Source organism: Brienomyrus brachyistius, chromosome 5 (assembly GCF_023856365.1).
Source record: "Brienomyrus brachyistius isolate T26 chromosome 5, BBRACH_0.4, whole genome shotgun sequence".
Taxonomy (NCBI): domain Eukaryota; kingdom Metazoa; phylum Chordata; class Actinopteri; order Osteoglossiformes; family Mormyridae; genus Brienomyrus; species Brienomyrus brachyistius.
Genome location: NC_064537.1, coordinates 32807110 through 32830696, shown reverse-complemented (window position 1 = coordinate 32830696; position 23587 = coordinate 32807110). Strand labels below are relative to the sequence as shown.

At 41.1% G+C, this 23587-nt stretch overlaps 2 protein-coding genes across 2 annotated transcripts in view; one reads left to right on the top strand and one right to left on the bottom strand.

Moving 5' to 3' along the window:
* The window catches only part of ubald1a (UBA-like domain containing 1a), a 400799-nt gene that overhangs the window by 41723 nt on the left and 335489 nt on the right, over positions 1 to 23587 (bottom strand). The window lies entirely within an intron of this gene.
* Positions 1145 to 6293, top strand: foxj1b (forkhead box J1b). Its single transcript, XM_049015136.1, has 3 exons — positions 1145 to 1381; positions 1767 to 2402; positions 4064 to 6293. Exons 2-3 carry the CDS (start codon positions 1806 to 1808, stop codon positions 4877 to 4879), a joined length of 1413 nt encoding a protein of 470 aa, XP_048871093.1. The 5' UTR covers positions 1145 to 1381; positions 1767 to 1805; the 3' UTR covers positions 4880 to 6293.

The following is a 23587-nucleotide window of genomic DNA, read 5'->3' as shown; positions in this document are numbered from 1 at the left end:
CTTTAAATAAATGGGGTGCACAATATCACACCAGTGGTCACTCTTGCAGCCCAGATTGATTAATACCACCTCAGTAATTTTCAACCACAAAATCTGATGCAAAAAATATCACTTTTACAGTAGGCCTAGGTATTATTAGACTAGCTATAAAGTAAGACAACATGCACCTACTAATTAATTACTGAAAAGAAGTAAATTAGCTTGATGTTATTGGAAAGTGGTAAACAGCAGTTCATTAACTACAGCTCTTGAAAAAGACCACAGCAAATTTTTCATTTTCACTCATTTCTCAATTTATGGGTAAGCGCCTGCGTAAAATATACTTTTTTTTTTTTTGCAAACTCTAACCTGGTTCTTCCCTGTTTCTCATTGATGAAGGGCTTCTTCCTTGCTTTATGGATCTTCAGTCCTGCTTCTAGGAGCCTGATACAAACTTGTTCTAGCCGTGCACTTCACACCACTTAATGTTTCCCATTCGTTTTGAATGTCATTTGGGGTCATCCTTTGATTTATAAAGTACTGTCAGATAAGTTGATGATCATCTCTGGCATTAGAAAGTTGCTTCTGCCCTCTACCCGGCTGGTTTCTGCTCATTCCCAGTGTCTTCACCTTGTTTTTACGTCCTGCTGTCTTAGAAACTTTGAGTCTGGAAGCAGCCTGCCTCATAGTGTAGCTTTCTGTCAGCAGAACCAGGATTTGAAAAAGCAGATTTTTAAAAAAAATATAGAGTGGTCTTTTTTATTTTTCCCATAGCTGTGTATGCTCACCAGTTCACTAACTGGTGTTTGGTTTTCAGTCATTTGCCATTTTACTTTTAATAGTTTTGATTTGTGATTTTTCTGTATTTTTGAATTCAGAAAAACATTTGTTTCTCTCCCCAAAACTGAACTGACGATAAATTGAGACTCGGTAGTGCTATCTCGCTTGTACTGCAGAAAGTGGTGCATTTATAGAAACGCACCTTCGTTTTTCCTTTTGCGCTTTTTGTTGTTGACGCTCCCTAATGGTTTCAAGGCACGCTCCGTTCGAGCCAGTGAAAATGGATGGAAAGCTGAAACCTGGATACCATTTAACCAATCAGCGACACGCGATGTGCTTCCAGGATTATTAGAGTCCTTGGCATTCTCAAGGAGGGGAAGGAAACGTTCGTGGCTCGTGTGTTATTGTCAGTGAATAACAAATCGTTTTCAGTGATATTATTTTAGATGCACACGGATATAAGTTGCTCATTTGAGTGTTTGCATTTAAAGATCCAGACGTTTGTAATTTCATATAGAGAAAAAGAAGAAATCCGATTATTTGTACAGGTTTGCTTAAGATCTTCCCTATACACTTGTTGCACATTGGACAACTGCACCTCAGAGACGTTTGAGAAAGCCAGGTAACATCCAAGGATTGCAGTACATCTTGCGATCGTCTCATCATCTCTCAGCTAAAGAGGGATGTAACTCGGGATAGTGACTGCGAGAGGTTCGCGTATTTTCTAAAGAGGGACATTTCATTTATACTTCATTCTTGTTTTTATTTCGGAGATTATAAAGTATTCCGGTAGATTATAAAGTAACGTTTTTTTCTGAACTTGCCAAATTATCGTTTAATGTAAATAAAATATATTAAATGAACTGCATGTGAAATATTCGACAAACTACTGTGCATAATTACTAACACAAATACATCGTATACGTTATTGCATATTGTTTCAGCTGCGAGGAAGACGGATTGACAATATTGTGATATTCAGAAACTGACTGTTCTTTATCTCTCAGGTCACTATCTGCGCGTCACTCATCAAGACCTCTTATTTCATGATTGCTGCTAATTTACTCGCAATGCCCGTGCTCACGAGTCCAGAAATTGCCAACAAGTTTAAGGAGAAATGGATGATGCTCCATCCGGAGGATGTGGACAATGTCAGCGGCTCGGTTCATCTTGACGACAGTCTTACCAGCCTCCAGTGGCTTCAGGATTTTTCGATCCTGAGCGCCTACCTGGAAATACCCCCCAGCTCCGGTGATCTTCCGCAAAATGTCGCGCTTCACAAACACGTGTGTCCGCGGGGTAACAGCTCGCCGGCGAGTCCAACCGCAGGAGATACGGCTGCTACAGGAATGCCCCAGAGTTTGGGAAAGCCTGTTACCTCCAGCAGCGTCTCAGCCATCGTTACTAGCACCAGTTATCTGCATCAACCCTTAACCCACAATCAACAAGTCTCAACACTCAGCAACCCTCATGAGGAAATAGACTATACGATCAACCACCAAGTAAAACCTCCATATTCTTATGCCACGCTTATTTGCATGGCCATGCAAGCTAGCAAGAAAACTAAAATCACTCTCTCTGCCATATATAACTGGATCACAGAAAACTTCTGCTACTACAGACACGCAGATCCCAGCTGGCAGGTAAGGGACTCCGCTCAATTTATTATTAACGAGGGACAAGGTAAGTGAGGGTGAAGGTAAAAAAAGAAAGTATATAAACACAAAAATATATATATTGAATGAAATGATATTGAACGTGTTTGACGTATGTAGCCCAACAGACGAATAGCAAACTAATAATTTAAATAACCATGTTTAAAGAGTCGCTTTCGATTTGATGTTTTGACAGTTGCTTTTTCGAGTTTATATCACAATGCCTGTGAAGAAATCGCACTGCTTGGTATAATATCAGCAATCGATATGGACTCACAGGAGCGGATGCCACTAATAAAGGGCCGATTCTCCGCAAATGATGTGAACACTACCCGCTGGTTAAAAAATGCATGAGCTGTTCCTGGCAGTAGAAGGGTGCGTGTGACAGGTGCACACAAAGGGGCTTAATAGTCGCTCGTATGGCCCAAAATGGTCATGAAGTTTTACCTTCTTTATCGTATTGAGGCTTTACTATAGGAGTAGCAGCGTATTAACAAGAAGGGAACAAGTTTTTTTTTTTTTTTAAGTGATAATAGTATCCTGTGTGCGTGGAAGAAACATTTTGCTTTTGACAGCGAAAAATTAAGAATAATACTGTAAAATGCTTTGCATTACAAGTGAATGTGATGCATGCTTGAAATGTGGATTATACAGTTTTTTCTGGCTCTACCCTGCCTCCTGTCCTAGGGAGTCTTATCAATGGGAGCTTGTTTCCCTAAGCAAATCTGGATGTTTAATATTTGAAATCCACACAGCTTTCATACTGGAAATCGTTGCATGTGTTATACTTTGGTGTGTTTTTTCCCATTTGCTTCTTACTTCCTTTAAACGATCAGTTAAAAGCCTCCTCACCTATACAATATGTAATGACACAGCATGGGTTCTGCAAACTGTTATCTTTTTGGGACTGTGCTCCATGCACACTGCTGATAAGGTTTTGCCGTCTAGTCACTGAGTAAATTGACGTAGCCTAAATGCAGAATCACACAATAAGCCGAATGATATCGTTGAGTGGAATGGAAGTGAATATCACTTTTAGGGCTGAATGACTGGTTCCGTGTTTTTGATTTAGCATGAAATATGTGTGTGAAGATTTTTTTTTTTTTTACATTTTGATTGGCATTAAGAGTTTTCGCGCAAAAAAACAAGTGCGCTAAATTACGGTGTTTGGCGGCGTGCCGCGAGGCAACAGTGAAATCATAAAACATATGCAAATGACAGGGGTAATCTGGATGTCAGTGATAGACCACACGGAGCCTGATGAATCTGTGTAATAAGAAGGGCCATTATTTGCTGCAAGTGCAGGCAGATATGGCAGTGCGCTTTATACGCCTAGTCACTGGGTAACACAACATTCACATCTTTTCTGGTAGGCCTATAGCTAGCTGGGTCTTCTTGTTTATTTAAACAGAAACCGCAAATATACACATATAGTCAGGCTCTGGGGGAAAGCTAGAACAGCCTTACTCACAAGGGAGGAGAGAAGAGCTGATGTGCATAATTTGTATTTCTATTGATGAAAAAGGTCTTTTAGATATATTTGGAATATGTGGAGGGGAAAATAAATCAGTTATTCTTCTTTACCACTGATTATTGCATTTTTAGTGATTTGGTCAATTTTTCCTGACTTCTTGCCATGTTCTCCACAGAATTCGATCCGCCATAACCTGTCACTCAACAAGTGCTTCATGAAGGTGCCCAGGCAGAAGGATGAGCCTGGGAAGGGGGGTTTCTGGCAGATCGATCCGCAGTACGCCGACATGTTCGTCAACGGCGTCTTCAAACGTCGGCGGATGCCTTCTAATCACTTCAGCTCCCAGAGGCAGAGCAAGATCTCATCTGCTTCAGAGGCCTCTTACTGTCCGATGGGCCTGGGGTATCAAAATGGCTACCAGCTTGGCTTTGGGCAGTTTCAGACTAACGGAGGATTCCAGAGAGGGGCAGGACTAGGCAACAAACGCAAGCAGTCCTCCCCTAAGCGAAGCTGTAAAGTGGCAAGGCCCAAAGAAGAGGCGTTTGCCCCTGAGGTGAAGGAAACAGAGGTGCTTAAAGGGGATTTTGACTGGTGCTCTGTGTTTGATGATGTATTCAGCGGCAGCAGCAGTAACTTCGAGGACCTGGACATCAACGCAGCACTCAGCTCTCTGGGGTGTGAGCCGGACCTCTCCACGCAGGGCCGGAATATGGCTGCTGCTGGCAAGTGGTACAGCGGCGGGTTCGAGCAGCCTTGCAGTTACTTGGAGGGGGCTAGTGCCATGGGTGCCCTGCCGTACGACGCCCTGCAGCAGGCCCCCGTGCTGGCACAGCACTTTGAGGAGGTGTCTGTGGAGCCTCCACGACATCCATGGGAGGAGTTCAAGGAGGAGGCACAGGCCATCCCACTTCCACTGGAGCACGGCTTCCCCTTCTGTGAGGGCTTCATGAACGAGATGCAGCCCTGGGAAAGGCCAGAGTCATATCTGTGACACTGTCCACTTAATCTGCTGGACCTAAATAAACACTTCAGTTTTGCTATATTAGCACCATAAACACAGATGAACAATCTGTATTCTTGATGTATGTTTTGTCCTTTGTTGCTTTTCAAACAGAAACATTATTCATTTGCAGTTGATTCTTAATTCTTGTGTCGGGCTATTGGCATCACTTTGAAGCATCGTTGTTTTCATGTGTCAGCTACAGTATGTATGGCCTATAGTTTAGAGTCATTTATAAATTACTGATCCAGATTATATTGCAAATTTTTAAAAGGGAGAGTATGAAGAAGCACAATAAATGACTTCCAGACTTCCATGCACGTGCACTTTGACAGACTACAGTTCATGGAAGGGTAGAGAAAATCTACTTCTGTCGCATATTCATTCTCCTTTATTGTTTCACAGAGACATTTTAAAGACCAACAGAGATTATTGCAACACAGTATAATGCAGTTTTACACAGTTAATGTTGCACAAATGCTTGAAATGCCACCTTATTGTACTTGAATAAAATCCAACAACTGTTCACATCAATGCAAGTGATTTGAAAATTTTTTAAGGGTATTTGAGATTTGTAATGAAGTCTGCGATTGATTGTCGGCCTCTGCTAATTCTCAGACTTTGTATAACGAAACACAATTGATGTGAAAATATAACCTTGATTCTTGATTTCTTTTGAGATTTGATTGACAATTATCCTGCTGAGGTCAAACACAAAGAACTTTTGCTCCTAATGTTTTTGTGATATGATCCCAATAAATTCAAATGTTCATTGGAGACTTTGGTCCTCCTTTATCATATAGAAACTAAGTTACATGTAACCTACCACTTTATTATTATTTGATTAAAACAAAAAGTGAGTTACTGATTTGTATCCAACACTTTTTTGAGAATACTGCTGAAGGATTATGTCAATGCATTGGAAATTATCATAGCTGTGTACTGGTCCTGCTATTTAGAAGAAACTATGGTAGCTACATATAGCTTTGTACGATTATTGTCTGTAAGTATACGTACCTATTGTAGATTTTAAAATGATTCGCACCAAGGTGCCAGTGTGTGACTCCGCTGCTCAGCTATCATTGTAATGCTTCCATTTTTATGATGAAGTTTTAAAAATATTGAATGCTATTTGAATTTCATGAGAAGACATTTCATGAAAATGCTTTTTTTTCACAATTATGGCTTCAACATGCAGGGGTAATTTGTTTTTTGATTATTCATTAGGATTGTTTCTTCTTTTAAGGTGACATGCACTGATTGTGTAAATGGAAAAACATGAAGAGACAATGACAGAAGTTTATTACCAGAAATCGCGGGTCATCCAAAGGACCATGAAGTCTGTGCAGTGATTTTTTATTATTTGTATTCCTAAGCACTCCATGCAATAAATATAGTGGATTTATTGAAATGTCTTATGGTCTTATGGTGTCGTGTTCCATAGCAATACTGGGTTTTCTTGTGCAAAGGTTACCTAGATTATGTAGATGAAGTGAGCATACAAAGCAAGGCATTAAAAAGTCTGTACCTCCAGTTTTCAGCAGCATAAATTTATAGGCAATCGGTTGGAATGCCAGTCCATCAGAGGGCACAAGGTAGGGCGGCACCTCGGATGGGATGCCAGTCCATCAGAGGGCACAAGGTAGGGCGGCACCTCGGATGGGATGCCAGTCCATCAGAGGGCACAAGGTAGGGCGGCACCTCGGATGGGATGCCAGTCCATCAGAGGGCACAAGGTAGGGCGGCACCTCGGATGGGATGCCAGTCCATCAGAGGCCACAAGGTAGGGCTGCACATCAGTTGGGATGCCAGTCCATCAGAGGGCACAAGGTAGGGCTGCACATCGGATGGGATGCCAGTCCATCAGAGGGCACAAGGTAGGGCGGCACCTCGGATGGGATGCCAGTCCATTAGAGGGCACAAGGTAGGGCGGCACCTCGGATGGGATGCCAGTCCATCAGAGGGCACAAGGTAGGGCGGCACCTCGGATGGGATGCCAGTCCATCAGAGGGCACAAGGTAGGGCGGCACCTCGGATGGGATGCCAGTCCATCAGAGGCCACAAGGTAGGGCTGCACATCAGTTGGGATGCCAGTCCATCAGAGGGCACAAGGTAGGGCTGCACATCGGATGGGATGCCAGTCCATCAGAGGGCACAAGGTAGGGCTGCACATCGGATGGGATGCCAGTCCATCAGAGGGCACAAGGTAGGGCTGCACATCGGTTGGGATGCCAGTCCATCACAGGGCACAAGGTAAGGCTGCACATCGGTTGGGATTCCAGTCCATCACAGGGCACAAGGAAGGGCTGCACCTCGGATGGGATGCCAGTCCATCACAGGGCACAAGGCAGGGATCACCTCGGATGGGATGCCAGTCCATCACAAGGCACAAACACTAGAGAGTAAAAATGTGTGACAACCATCCCTATTCTCCCCTATTATTTGACCTGTCATTCACGTGTTAGAAAAAACTGCAATATTTCTTCAAAAATAGTAACCAAGAAAGACTTCCATGTACACATCAACACTTCCCGCGTTCTTCACATGTCCTTCAATCACTGGGAGCCATCAAAAGGAGTTTTCTGTCCCAGCTTAACACTGTCCTTGAATTTTGAATTCCTGCACTAATAGTCTGCAGTTGCAGAACCAATACCAGTGCCTGCATAAAGGCAGTCTGTGTCTATAAAGTAAATGGTACTCAAGGTCTATGACTGGTAAGGTCAAATATTTTTTATGTTCCATTTGCATTTAGACCCTCTTGGCGTCATTGTAGACTGAACATTGGAAAATTGGTTTATTTTAAATGAGTGTATCTCAGCATAAAATGTCACTAGATTAGAGACATGAGTAGGCATGTAGTTTTATACAGTGAGGAAAATAATTATTTGACCCCCTGTTGAATTACTAACTAGTCCCATTTATTCAAAAATGAGAATCTATCTGTAATTTCACTGGTAGGTTCATTTAATACCAGAAGACAGATTTTCAACAAAACAAACAAGAAAAAAATCATCATGTAACTGGTACAAATTAAATCATTTATCTGGGGAAATAATTATTTGTTCCCCTACAAGCCAGCAAGACTTTTGGTCAAGTACATGTGCACTAACACAACACAAGTAGTACTTAATTAAGTATTAACAAATACCAAGCCATCATTGTCATTTAATGGCATTACTTTGTTAAACAGTATTCTTGGGTCACTAACCTGTCTACATCTTCAATCTTATCACAATGGGAAATAACAAAGAGCTAAGACAAGATTGTGGACCTTCACTAAGGTGGAATGGGCTACATGACCATCAGCAAGCAGCTTGGTGAGAAAGCGACAACTGTTGGTGCAATTTTTACAAATGGAAGAAAGACAAGATAACTGTCAATCACCCTCAGTCTGGGGCCCCAAGGAAGATCTCATCTCATGCAGCATCAATGATCTTAAGAACTGTGAGGTCTAACTCCAGAACTACATGGGAGGAGCTCGCTAATGATCTCAAACCAGCAGGGACCACAGTCAACAAGAAAACCATCAGTAACACATCATGCCGTTACAGTTTGAAATCCTGCAGTGCTCCCTAAGTACCCCTGCTCAAGAGGGCCCGTGTTCAGGCCTGTGTGAAGTATGTCAGTGGACACTTGAATAATTCCAATGAGGCTTGAAAGAATGTGACATGGTCAGATGAGACCGAAATCAAGCTGTTTGGCATCAACTCTACTCGCCGTGTTTGGAGGGAAAGGAATGCTGACTATAAGCCCAGGAAGACCATCCCTACCGTCAAACAGGAGGTGGAAGCATTGTGCTTTGGGGGTGTTTTTCTGCAAAGGGTACAGGGCGGCTGCACTGCATTGAAGGAAAGATGGATGGAGCAATGTACCGTAAAATCATGGATGAGAACCTTCTTCCTTCAGTCACCCCTTCAGTGGGTCTTCCAGCAAGACAACCACCCTAGGCATACGGCTAAAGCAACAAAGGAGTGATTCAAGAAGCAGCACATTAAGGTCATGGGGGGCCCTTGCCAGTCTCCAGACTTTAATCCAATAGAAACCTATGGAGGGAACTCAAGCTTCATCTATCCAAGTCACAGCCTAAAAACCTTAAAGATTTGAAGGAAGTCTGCAAAGATGAGTGGATGAAAATTCCTGATGATCTGCACACAATCCTGGTGACCAACTACAAGAAACGTTTGACAGCTGTGCTTCCAAACAATGGTTATTACACCAAACACTAAAGCATGTGTTCTAAGGGATTAAATAATGATTTCCTGAGATGAATGAAAGATTGGTTTGTAACTGTTACATAATGATATTTTCTTGCTTGTTTTGTTGATAATCTATTTTTTGCTGTTAAAATAAACCTACCAGTGAAATTATAGACTTCTCATTTATTTATTAATGGATCAACTTAAGAATACAGCAGAGGGTCAAATATTTCCCCTAAGTAATGCAAATATTATTCACTGTATGTTCAGCTCAAATCTCTCCCTATATATATTTTTCGAAAATATGCATTTTTAAGTCCTGGTTTAATCGTGGATCTGCTGACAGGGGGCTACACTGCAAGGCAGGCTGCTTCCAGGCTCAGTCTTTCAAAGACAGTGGTACACAAGAATGAGGTGAAGCAGGAGACACTGGGAAAGACCAGAAACTAGTCAGGTAATGGGCTGAAGCAGTTTTCTAATACCGGAGATGACCGTCAACTTATCCGGCAGTGCCTCATAAATTGGAGGTTGACCTCTAGTGACCTTCAAGAAGAATGGGAAACATTAAGTGGTGTGAAGTCACTGCTAGGACAGTTCATAAGCAGGACCGAAGATGCATAAAGCAAGGAAGAAGCCCTTCATCACTGAGAAATAGGGAAGAGCCAAGCTGGAGTTTGCAAAAAAATGTATATTTGACACAGGCACCTACCCATAAATTGAGCAATGAGTGAAACTGCGAATGTTGGTATCTTCTAATTTTTTCCAGAGCTGTAGTTAATAAACCGCTGTTGTCCACTTTCAACTGATGTCAACTACATAACTACCCCCTGCACAAACGGTTTTGAGCATTACAGCATTTTTAGTTGACTGATTCTGTCCTCCTTACACAATAACAAAGGCTGTTGCTCATTGACAAAGGCAAACATACCACAGTCAGGCCCAAACTTGTCTGGCTTCAAAAAAAATTACAGTATCCACTGGACAAATAACTTCAGTGGAACTTGATCTTCTTTCTGGCCTCCACTTTAAAACAGGTAGAGGATGGTGCTCGGTAAAAGTGTCAAGTGGAAGTACTGGGGCAGGCCCAGGCACGTTGGACGCATTGTACATGTCACCTTAGCTGTACACTAGACACCTGGCATGGGATTTGGGCTGCAAAATCTGCATTTCAATACCAAGCAAACACCGAATGACCGGACATATCCACATACATCAGTAATAAAACTGGTTTTGAATATAATAATGGAGAAATAGCAACTAATCTCTCTTATGTGCAATATTTTGTGAAATATACAGTATATGCTTAGTATACTTTATGCTGATCACCCTGAGGATCTAGATATTAATTACACTGCAGTTCTTTTAATCTTATTTTAGCTGGTATGTATTTTTTATGTGTTGTTTTAAATGGACAACTCAGGGAATGCCATTGTAATCTTATTGCTTGCTGTGTGTGTGTGTGTGTGTGTGTGTGTGTATGGGTGTATATATATATATATAGTAAAGGCTGTTTGCTTTTGCATCTGAAATGATGTTTACATGAGTGACAAAGAAATGTACTGTCTGCATAATTACATAAAAATCTTTTTTTAATTAAAGACTAAGAAGCAGCAAAATTAAAAGAAAGGGGATTATGACGTCGCTTTAGTCTCAATCCCACTGACAATAGGTCAAAGGTAAAGATCACGCGGAATTCTGGGAATTTTTCAGATTCCAAGAAACACTAAGCTGTAAAAATAATAGACTCAAATAGAAGGCTGTGCTGAAAAACTGTATAACCAAGAACTTTTGACATAAGACTGATGCTTAGTTGTTCTCGGGAGGCGGAAGAAAGGGAAGCGCTTCTTTGTAAGTGGACATCTGATTTAACATGGGAGTTAAGGGACGTTTGTCATTGTGGTGATGATATGGGGCCGAAAGTGTAATGTTTCACACTGCAGACTGTTAGGGCAGAGGAGATGAATCTTCAGATCACAGCTCCTGGAGTGGAGAGATAATGCTATCTCCCTGGAAGCAGTGCCCAGTGCTCCATTCACACACCATGCTGCCATAATGCCACACCAGACAGTTCTGTCAGCAGCAACAAGGTCAGCTGTCAGGCCAGGCTGCACTGCTTTATGTCCCCCCAGGACATCAGTGCGGGGAGCAATTACAGAGGTACTCGGTGGAAAAAGCCAAGCCACAATCCCAGAAATAGAGGGAAAAGGCTACATGGCTAATCTGTGCTTATATGTAGTGGGCAAAGTTGCTCATTCCAGCTCAAAAGGCACTATACTACGTATTGCATTTTTTAACTACAATGTGCCCTTTAGGGCTACTTAAACTATACTTCAACATCGTCATCATTTTACACTGAAGGGTAATTCAAGTGCTAAACTTAAGTTTAGAGCCAACGACGATACCTAACAGTGCCAATGAAGCTGCAGGATGAACCTACTCGGCTGCCCTGTAAAGCAGGGACTGATGTTTATTCTCTTACTCAGCAACTTACAGTAACACCGCAGCACCATTTTGCTGTTCCAAGCTTCATATTGGAATATTTTGGGTAGGCAAGACAGCTTAGGGCACTGCACTAAGTGCTATGCTGTTAGAATGTTGAAAGAGTACCAGAAGTACGTAGGTTTCCCTGCAAAAACTGGCAGGGTATTTTGTACTGAATTCATAGAATAGGTTTAGTATGTAAGACTAGGCGATGTGCAGCATTAATACCAACATTGCATGTTATGCACAGGCAAATACTTACAATGCAAGGACTGCGATAGCCAGATGGGTTGAGGATAATGCAGGGGTTTCACTAAAACAATTTTACTCAGTCATAGTAAATAAAACTTAGCAAACTTTGCAATCTTAATGATTGTTCCTTTTCAAGATTATCTAGTATATGTTTAAAAAAAACTGTTTGTAGTTTACCATCACTGCTTTCGCATGAGCGCTGCATGCGCTCTCTCAGCCAATCATAATCATTTTCCTCCTTGCTGTTTAAATCATTCCCAGATGGGATTCTGAGAAATGTATTTATTTTCATCTCCTTTTTTACTTTATAAATATCCCCATATTTATTTCTGCAAATTCACATTTGAATATTTGAAAAATTTCTAATATCATGTAGCCGTAGTATATTATAGCAAATGCTTTTTTATTTCTTGTCATGCATATCTCTTTGAATCTCTTATTCGGACCCAATCACAATTAAAGTTTGGGTCTCCATTTGTTCACGCATCCATTACAATTACATTTCTTTTTTACTTACTTTACCATTGTTTTCTGAGTTTGTAACTACACTTTTTAAGGATTATTATTTTCAGGCTTACAGTGGATACATTTAGTGTTTGGGGCGGCAGGTTATTTGCATAAACAATAGAAAATAAACATGTTTGCAAGTCTTGCTCCAAAGTCCTGAAGAAGGACCTCCGCTGATTTGGTTCTTTTGGTCCTGGTACTTTTGGTCCTGGTACTTTTGGTATTGGTACCTGACTGGAAATCAACGAAAAGAGGAAAGTACTGAATTTTGAACAGTATTGAACAGTACCTGGTACAGTGGAAAGGTGCCCTTAGTTACATATTTTGGACTGAGAGGGCTAGTATAGACAGTTAACAGGAAGCAAAAGCGATTTAGTTCATTCTAGAAAAACTCATAGTTAGGCCAAGACTGCTCATACGTACCAAGGTCTTGAGGACGGACACTTATTTTTGCAGGAAATGGCTATACTGGTAGGTGCCCCATGATGGCATACACTACTCTGTGTTGTGGGACAGGTATTTTTATTAAACAGCAGAGATATACCAATTCCAGTTTAAATATAGCCAGAAAGCTAATTAAGCTACCAACAAGCAATATAGTAATATCCCACAGAGCACAATGTCCACAAGCTAACCCTAACCCTAAACTTATCCCTAAAGTCTTGTAACAACCCTAAGCCTAAATCTAACCCTTTGGGTAACCCTAATCCTGTAGCTCTAACCATAATAGGCACCCTAACCATAACCTGAGCTCTAACCTATTACCAACCCTAACTCTACCCATAGCTCTAACCATTATGGCAACCCTAATCCTAGCTCTAAACCTTATGGAAAAGCAGTTCTGCATTTCCAGAGCTGTTAGCCTGAAAAGAGAAAACAGAGAATATCTAGTATATAGGTTCAGGATGTCAAAAAAAACATCTTCACATCATCACACTCTGTCAATAATAAGACTTTCTGGTGGCTGCATATAGTTATAAAAGTGTTCGGTGGAAATATTGTTAAAACGTGGCTAATCAGCATAGCAATCACATGGTAGGAGCCCATAGTGGCCTGGAAGCGTCTCTGCTGTGGAGGTGCTCAGGGAGCTGAATAGACAGATCTGACTCCACTGCCCTGGACATGCGGCGTTTTGATTACTTCCCAAGGACGTTTTCTCCTCTCTCACGCTTCTCTATAGCATTTCTCAGGGCTTCTGGAAAAAGAAGATGCTGTCAAGACACAGCTGTCACTGAAAATTTTTAAATATTTTTCAGTCTGAACTGCAAACATTTGGTATAAACGTTATTTGTATCTGTAGTCTGTGTGACTAATAGTATTAGTTTTATATCATTATAATATCTCATTTTATAGGGGCTCATTTATCCTGCTGCATGAGTCAAGACAAAACACTGAAGTTCAGATGTATTCATATGAATTCAGTGATAGATTCTGAAAACAGTCGTGTATTAATGTCTAGTTGAAATGCTATTCGTCATCAGCCTGCTGAGATTAAGGGAAAATACAGCTAGTAATATAAGGTGCAGCTGATCACCAGCAGAGTTGGGGTTACAGTGCTGAGGCTGCCAAAAGCCCCTCTCAGAGATCTGCTACTAAGAAGGTCGACCCATTAACGTTTTGGCACAACGATTTTGCTAATTAATATTGTTTCCATCTGGAAACAGATTAGGCAACATTTTCAGAATCATTCATATAAGATATATACAGTTTCTGATTTGCATCACAATACAGTAAAACAATAATGAGTGCAGGTTATAAAATATCTGCTTTTCTTAAATTGCTTGGATAGGTCCCCCCCCCCCCCCCCCGCCCCCCTGCGACCATACATCACAAAAGTGGGTATTGAAAATGTATTTATGGATAATATAGCATATATAATATGTGACACTAGTATTACAACAGTTTGCATTTCCCAAGTAAATTGGATAAAACAAATCACCTGGACTGAAAGAAAATCTCGTAGGATGTGTAACGTATTAACTGATGTGTGCAGGAGTTGACGTGAAAGGATGCAGCTGTTGTGTGAAGCGGGAAATGGACAGAACGAGGACAAAAACTCTTCAGGCGAGTTAATTTTCATCCTGAGACTTGTTTTCTTAAAGAAATAACTCCAGAGCACGGGTTGGGCAGGCCTACAAACCTGTATGGTCCAAGTTAATCAATACCAAATCCTCCTTGGTATATGTTTAACAGCTGTAATTAATCATAGCTTGTTTTTATATGGTAGGACAGCTTAGGGTAAACTAAATTAAATAGAGTAAAATAAAATAAAACCTCACAGAACCTCTAAAACGTATACAGCGCACTTAAACAATGACTCTGCACATGTGCTTGAACGAGAATTGGATGTGGGGTGTTAGGGTTATCTTCTTCTGAAGATACGCTGGAAACCAACCAGTCTCTGAACACAGAACAACACAGACAGCTGCAGTGACTTTTTACTTGCTGCAAGGGAAGTCCGGTCTCGACCCTGAGGTGTCAGCCTCCCAGCCTGACACAGGCAACTTCGAAGGAGGAAGTCCCCTCGTAGTATCTTTTATTGAGGTACACAACCAGGATATGCAAGTAACATTCAACATTGTTTATCACCATGTATGGGGTGGAAATATTCAAGCGACAGTTCTTAAGACGTGTTATTGCTAAATTAAGATCAAGCTGCTGCAGGGTGTTATTTCTAAGAAATGGCATCTAGCAAAATGACAATAAAAAAGTACATATTTCTCTAACATGGGGTTGTAATTGGCTATAATTATTACAACACTTTTTCTTTAATCATGAGTATGTTTTTTTCTGCAATTATTTCACATTATTCATATTACTTGGCATATTGGTTTTTCTCATTTAGATTTTAAGACAAGTAGCAGAAACTAAGAAAATCATAACAACAGCAATGCTTGATTTTTAAAAGATACACTAGTTTCTATTTTTGTTCTTTCAAAAAGATGTCGTGTTAATCTTCAGTCTTCTCCGATAATAGTTTCATTTTACTTATCACCCCATATGACATTAAATTGGCTTTCAACCAACTGTCAACCTTTAAATATTCATAATATTTACAATATTCTGGGAAAGTATTTTAAGCTCAACATTTGCAAAATGTTTCCATAACAACCACAGGAAATTCCTTGTATACTTGTATACTGTATTTAAAGGTAGGAGGTAAACTGCATAGGATCCGCATAGAGTAACTCATCAGTAACAAAGTATTTATTTTTTCTGTAGAAAATACACCAAACAACTATAACATTAAAACCACTGGCAGATGGGCTGTGTAGCTGCAGACTGGTCAGAACACCCATACTGACACCTGCCCACCACCAAAAGTGCCAACAATGGGCACGTGGGAATCAGAACTGGACCATGGAGCAATGGAAGAAGGTGGCCTGGTCTTATGAGCTACGTTTTCTGTTACATCATGTGGAAGGCCATGTGTGTGTGTGTGTCGTTTACCTGGGGAAGCGATGGCAGCAGGATGCATTGTGGGAAGAAGCCAAGCCAGAGGCAGCGTGATGCTCTGGGCAATGTTCTGCTGGGAAACCTTGGGTCCTGACATTCATGTGGATGCTACTCTGACACGTACCACCTACATACAACATTGTTGAGGCCCAAGTACATCCCTTCATGGCAGCAGTATTCTCCAATGGCAGTGACCTCTTTTAGCAGGATTGTACGCCCTGCCTCACAGCCAAAACTGTTTAGGAATGGTTTGAAGCGCGTGAAAAAGAGTTCAAGGTGTTGACTTGCTCTCCAAATTCCCCCACATCTCAATCTGATCAAGCATCTGTGGGATGTGCTGGACAAACAAGTCTGTGGTCCCACCTCACAACTTACATTTGAAAGGATCTGCTGGTGCCAGATACCACAGGACACCTTCAGAGGTTTTGTGGAGTCCATGCCTTGGTGGGTCAGAGCTGTTTCGGCGGCACGTGGGTGACCTAAACAATATTAGGCAGGGGGTTCTAATCTTATGACTGATCAGTGTACATCCTCAGTGAAATTATTACATGCTTTTCCTAAGATGTTATATAAAAATTGAATGATTCCCAAGAAAATAATAATGTTTGCTATTAGCTGAATATTGAACAGAAATAAACAGAATATTGTCTGACAGTTCATTACAGTTGGTGATGAGCAGTAACATTTTGACATTTATTTTCTTTAGCAGATGCTTTTGTCCAAAGCGATGAGCAATTGAGACACAAATGTAACTAGGCTGAGCCTCCAATGGATGCCCAGGTACATGTGTAAGCAGTGCTGAAGCAAGAGCTACACAACACCTTCTAACAATGCAAGAACATCATGATAAGACAATTCAATGTAACAGGGGTCAAATGGCACTGTTGCTTCCTATTGCAATGGTTTGGGGTGAAACTCCAGTTTCTTGCTGCAGTACAAAACATGCAAATAGGCAAAATCTTGTCAGTAAATTGCCTATAGTGTATGTGGGCCCAGTTTTGGATGACCATCCTATCCAGGGTGTTGCCCTGTCTTATGCTGCCCAAAAATAGTACTGGATAAGCAGATAAATAATGAATGGGCTGATATGTAATTAACGTAATTTAAGCCATTTAAGTATCATAAATAGTATGGTTAGTTTGTTTTGACCAACAAACATGGAATTCTGGACTTCCTTGCCAATGTACTACCAAGATTAACATTAGAGCTCAAATACCATAGGGCCCAATGCATTTGCTCAATTTTTATTTTAATGGCATAATTCCATTTATTCGGACACACACAGACACACAAAAATCCCCACATGCCAAGACCACGGAAAGATCTCTCGCATACAGTTGTGTTTAAGGTCTCAATGTTAATTTCTCTACGGAATGGAAAGGAGATGACATTTCTTTTAGGAGGGAAGACAAAGATTCTTATTGCATTATTGATTATATTGCAAAATAAATCACATTGCTACATACAAACACAGCTGTCGTAGTTATTTGGGCAGAGATCTGTCACAGAGACTGGACATAAGGATTAAAAAAGGTGACAAGGTCCTTTAATGAAAGGCATCAGCCGGACCCTAACAAAACCCCCAAGCTGAGCACTTCATCAAGCTTCTGTCAAAATACGCGTCAGCACGACACAGCTCACTAGAAAAGTACTTTCATACCAGCTCTCCTGAAGTCCCCACAGTTGACCCTATCTAAAGCTTAACAAAGATGGAGGGTGGGGGTGGGGGAGGGGTAGCCTAATTATGGTCAGCTGGGCTTCATTTCCTGAAGAGCTCCTTGGCTCTGGGCTAGTGATCAATTGCTATGGATATGCAAATGATCAGTTTTACCCATCACCTGGTCTTTGCTGTTGTCCCCATTGGCTCACATAAGCACAGCTGATACACGCGTCTCTAAGATGAACAGAAATACAGTATCGTATTGGTTATTCTACTCAAGAGAAATGACAGATTTATCAGTGTAAACAAGCGAAGTTTCATTCAAGCTGACCACGTAACCATTACGCAGGAAATGCGAAGCAGAGCCCCTCTTGGAGTTCCATGCTCTTGAATGCTATGCTGCCCACGGCGCCTTTATTTCTTGTGATATAACGTTATTTCAGCATTAAAGCTGAAAACAGCACCAATATTCACTTTGTTGCGCAATTTAGTATCATTTATGGTCATTATTTTAACAGCACTACTACATCATAATAACAATCCAAAGACAGCAAGTGGAATATTTGTGCCCCAGTTCTATAACAAATAATTTAAAAACCGAATACATTATATTTTGCTCAGCTTATGGCATTTCCAGGTAGTACGATTATGCTATTATCGCTCCATTTTCCACAAACACACACACACAGACGCGCAAACACATACAAATAAGTACATTGTTAATCACAGCGAAATGAATTTGTATTATCCCTTCTGTTGTTTGATCAAAATTACGTGTATATTTAGGAACTACACGAACTGGCACTTTCATGTCATGTTACAAACTAGATCTAAATTGCTTGTATTTTTTCTTTGTATGTGTGTGTAGCTTAATATGCAGAGCTATGCCAGTGTTGTGTTGGATCTATTTCAGAGACACACCTAATTTAGTTGTACATTCATACAATGACAATAAAAGGCATTGTGAACCATCTATAGGTGCAAGCTGTCAAAAAAAGATGACATAGGTCATGTGGGTGAAAGTAATGATGAGCATAACTCTGGTAAGATCCATCATTCAAACACTAACTAATGATGTGGACTTTGTTTTGAGGGATGTGGTGCCAGCAGATATTTGATGAGAAATGCTGGGCTGGACATCCTGTAAAGTAGGGGTGGGGAACCTGGTCTATGGAGGGCCGGTGTGGGTGCGGGTTTTTGGGATGGCCTCTCAATCAGCCAATAACAGCGGGACGCCAGGACTAGAGTTGAGAACCCTGCTTTATTATTGGCTGATTGAGAGGCCATCCCAAAATCCCGCACCGGCTCTCCATGGATCATGTTCCCCACCTGTGCTGTAAAGGTTCTTATATACTGTATGTAAATCACAGACAGGAAACATAATGGAAGGATGATCTGGGTTGTTCCACACACACAGGCTGCTGCTCTACCAGGTTACCGCAGAGCACATGATAGAAAGGGTCTAACTGAAAAAGGCCCACTGATTAGATTCTGTGGCTGCAGACAAAGGAAGGTATTAGTTTATGAACCTGTCTAGTTAACTCTGCCCAATGCATGTATTTCTTTTTTGATCAGAGGAGACATTTAATAAAGGGCATTTTTTGCCACCGTATGCTGCCTTACGCAAACTAAACAGAGGAAAAGCATTAATTTTGCGCTTGTTATGTACACTACAAAAATCACAGGAACAATTAAACACCTAGCATTTTTATCATTACACTTTAAAAATTACTACACAATTTACAAACAATCAAAGAATGTTATAAATATCTTACAATGGATGATTAAACAAGTATCTGGAGCAACAGTTTAATGAAGTACTGCAATCTCTAAAAACTGGATATGTTTCCACACTTTTGGCCACTAGTCTATTTATTCCCATTTTAATCTACAAATACTTCATCATAACAATATGAAACCATTTAGGGATTCAGAAACAATTCAAAAAGACCAAAGGACTTCATGAGTGAAGTGGCTAGGTCAGGGTGAACATGAGTTCCAGTGGCTTACACTGGAATTTCTGAGGCTGAACCTCAGAAGCTGCTGTTTGGGAGTGGGATAAGGCAAACACTCTGCAAGCACGTAAAAGGGGGCAGCTTCTGCCACTGTTGCAGCTTTGCACGCTCATTTTACTTACACAAAAATATTCTGAGGACAGAAGGAAAAATGATTGGTTCAAAGGGATTACCAATCAGAGAAGGTGGGACTTAAGCAACTAGAGGAGGCAGGACCAAGACCTCTGATTGGTTCATCCCACCTCCTCTAGTTGCTTGGACCCACCTCCTCTACAATCTGATTGGTTATCTCTCTGAACCAATCAGTTTTCCTTCTACCCTCAGAACATTTCTGTGTAAGTAAAACTCCCATAAGTGCCTTGCACTCTCATCCTTTATGTCAGCTTGTTTCCTTCCTGCAAAACCACAATATTAAAGCTATGAATCTTTTCGCATTTCTTTCCATGTGCCTTTTTGAAGTAAAATTATTATTTTTTTTTATGTGGGTATCATATCCCACTGCATCTGCACATTCTACGTCTAATCAGACTTTCTACAACGATAGAGAACAGAAAAACTGAAACACTCCTTTCCTGGTTTTTACAAGCCCTCAGATAGAGAAACGCCAGGTTGAAACATAACGGGAGCTTATTTATCAGGAGTCATTTTCTCCTTTTTTTATGCAGTCAGAATAAATGCTCTCACAGCTTCCAACGACTCCCCATAATGAAGCATTTTTAAGCCAAGAAAGTGATCAGTGCTACAGTATCTGTGGAGATGAGCTCAAATGTGGACATACCTGCTTACATACATTTTCTCATTTATTTCATTTATCCGTTTATCCAAGGCGTCATTGTTCTCTGCAATAATAAAGGCTGAAAAATTAAAAAAAAAAAAACGGTAACGTATAACCCAGCCTATAATAGTACCGAGCATGTCATTTAACATATACAGTATGTATACACAGTGAAGACAACATGACTTTGTGGGTCTGCAATGATGAGAACAAATGTCAGAAGCAAAGAAGATGTCAGAATGCAAGGGGAATGCGGCACGTATTGCGTATTTTGTAAAACAGTCACCAAAGGCTTTTTCCTGCACATCAAAGTTAAAAATGTGTTACTTCGGCCTTAGGGAATTTCAATGATGCACAGAAGTTGTGCCTGTTATCGTGATTTTCGCAGCTCTCATGCTTTCTGAGTGGGAAGAACTCTGCATAACAAGGAACCTCTTGTTGCTCAGAGAGATGCATGCAGAGCAATATGTTATGTGCACGAAGTCCAGCCGTGCTCATGACTTTGGGTTTACGTCTTTTCCTTAGCACTCATGCAACTGGATTTAACCCTGCATTTCTAACACGTTTTTTTGCATATTTATTTGTGATTTGTGAACCTTTACCGTTTCCACCCATGTTTAGTCTTTTTTTTTTGCATCCAAACTCCCAAGACAATGTATTATTGTATTAGGTTGTAACTGTTCTTGGTAATTTTGATTCGTAAATACTGCAGCCCTTTGCATGTTGCCAGGTACCTTTGTCGTGTCACACTGGAAAGAATCTTTTTCAATGTATAAAACACAAGCATGCATTAGATGTCATGTTTCACACAAGAAATAAATGAGTCATTCTTGCTCGGGCAGTCTTACTGATAATGCATTCTGAAAAATAGCTTGATTGAGGATGTGGTCCATATGGTTCATATGTAAAAAATAATATAAAACAAACATTGTGACCAATGTGCGAAGAAATAATTATACATACATGTAAATATTACAAATGTACCATGAATAGAATGTGGGCAGTTAGTTTGCAGGGGCTGTTTTTATGTGTTTTGCAATATTTAATAATCAATGTTTTTTTTGTGCAAATGAAACATGATGATATATTTACCAAATTCAAAAATATTTCTTTTTCATAATGAACATATCATTTTGGCATTGGTAAAATGTTCTGCTGCCTGGATACTTAATGTCTGTAATAGGGATTTTGTTTATATTAACATGAATTAATAAATGATTAATTATTTAGCAGTTGTGAGCTGAAGAAGCTGGCTGTCGGCGGCCAGGCGCCTGCAGGTGGACATAACGTGTAAATGGGAAGGCCTCACGGGGCCCAGGAGGTTGCGGGCAGGAACGGCAGCTGCGGAGAGGGGCCACAGACGCTCACTGGGGGTTAATTAAGAAGCAGCTCAATCCACCTGGGACCTCACCTGATCCTGGCAGGCGCTCTCCTTCGCACACATCTGCCATCTTATCATGAGGGGCTGGGGGGGTGGAGCTCTGTATGTCCTGGGGAGGGGGGCAGGGCTACCTCCACCCCCCAACCCCCCAAGACTGCCTGCAGGTGCATGTGGGGCAGCCATATCACCTGACAGCGCTTCAGTATTCATGGCTCACTTTGGTTCTCCCAGATCAGCTGGCACGCTGGTGGATTCTGTCAGATGACTAGGGATGTCTCGCACAGACACACGCACGCATGCACCATCTTGTTTACGTGCAAACGTGCTCCTTCAGTCTTTAGTAACTTATTGGTCCCTTTGACGTGCAGTCAGTCTGCATGACCTACAAACCCAGTTAACAGCAAGCAGCCCTACAGACATCATGGCGGTGGCCGGCAATCAGTCAGATCCAGGCTGAAACCTGCAGAAGGTGGAGTGGCATGGTTTACTGTGGCAGAGAAACCTCCCCCCCATACCCCAAAGGACCAGCCAGGCTGTCCTCTGTCTGGGCTGGGTGTTAAATCACTGCTTCACTGTGGGGAGGGGGAATTACTGCAGCGGTGGAAATGTGCACCTTACGCTGTTGTGGCAGGTTTCTGGAAGCCTAATTGGACGCTGGAGTACTGGGGATGCGAAAGGTCTCCTCTGGGCTTTGGGGCGGAACACGGTAGTGCAACAGAGAAGTACAGAGATACGTGTTTGTGCATCTGCGGATGATAGCATGTTTGTGTCTCGGTACAAAATGGATGATCAGGACTCATGAGTGTGTTCAGCCATGATAATTACTAGACATATTTGCTAACATCCACGTGTAGTGTAACTAATTTAAACCTCCATTGTGGTTATACACCTTTGGGTACAGTCGCGCCTCGAACAAACAAATGTACAGTTAAGAAGCTCTGAATTTATTGTTTGTCATTTAGAATATTTATGCTCTCGATGTACTACTGTAGTCCTAAGAGCTCTTGTCAGACCGAACTTCTGCTTCGCATGTAGTATATTTTTTATGCTTTGCATACACTATTAAACACTTCTACAAGATTTTACAGCAACAAGAGAAGCTTCAGAAATATTATTATTATTATTATTTAACTGCCCCATGATTGTTGGGTCCGTGCTCAGTGAGAGTTTACTTCAAATTGTTTTACTGAGGTTGTAGGCGGGAGGAAATTAATGGACCTTCTGCGGTTGTACAGGTGTCCCTTGGGACGTTTGTGTGGCATCGTGATGCCGTCAGGAGGATCAAGGGGGAAAAACATGTACAGCTGGGGTCATGCAGCAGATTCTTATGTTAAGGCAGGGAAGCAAAAGGGCATCCATGCTATTGCCTTTCTCAGTGCACAAAATATGGCCAAGGGCTATTGCACTTTTAGTGGTAGCTGATATATGCATGTAAATGAATGCTTTCTTTTAAGAAAGAAAATTCTTTAGGACGAGACAATGTGTTTAAGTTTTCATTGATTTAACCATATCATTTCTGTGTTGTGGTTTACAGTGATCTAAATCATGCTCACTCACACACACACACACATACACACACATGTATGTAGGGTATCACGTTATGGGGACATTGTGTTTCCATAAGGATAGGTATACCAGCTCGCACATACACAGACACACACACACACACACACACACACAGAGTTGTGTAATCATATCTAGATTTTTATAAAATAGAGTTTTCTCATATGTGGACCAGGAAACTGGTCCCCACAAGGTCAGGTATATCTGGACCACACACACACACACACATGCATTCACCCTCCAGCTAGACACCTGCACTAATGCATATGTTTATGGTCATTAACTAAGCCTCAATCATGGATCTTTCAGGAAATTTCTCTTTAACGTCACATTTTCTCACATTTATCTTTCGTGTTGCACTTTTTCCAGCAGGGTGACTCCTTATCCCTCTAGTTTGAAGGTGCATTTCATGT

Excerpts from the sequence above, each read along its gene's own strand:
- foxj1b (XM_049015136.1), top strand. The coding sequence starts at position 1,806 with ATGATTGCTGCTAATTTACTCGCAATGCCCGTGCTCACGAGTCCAGAA. Across the intron at positions 2,403-4,063 it reads ACGCAGATCCCAGCTGGCAG|AATTCGATCCGCCATAACCT; the intron begins GTAAGGGACTCC and ends TGTTCTCCACAG.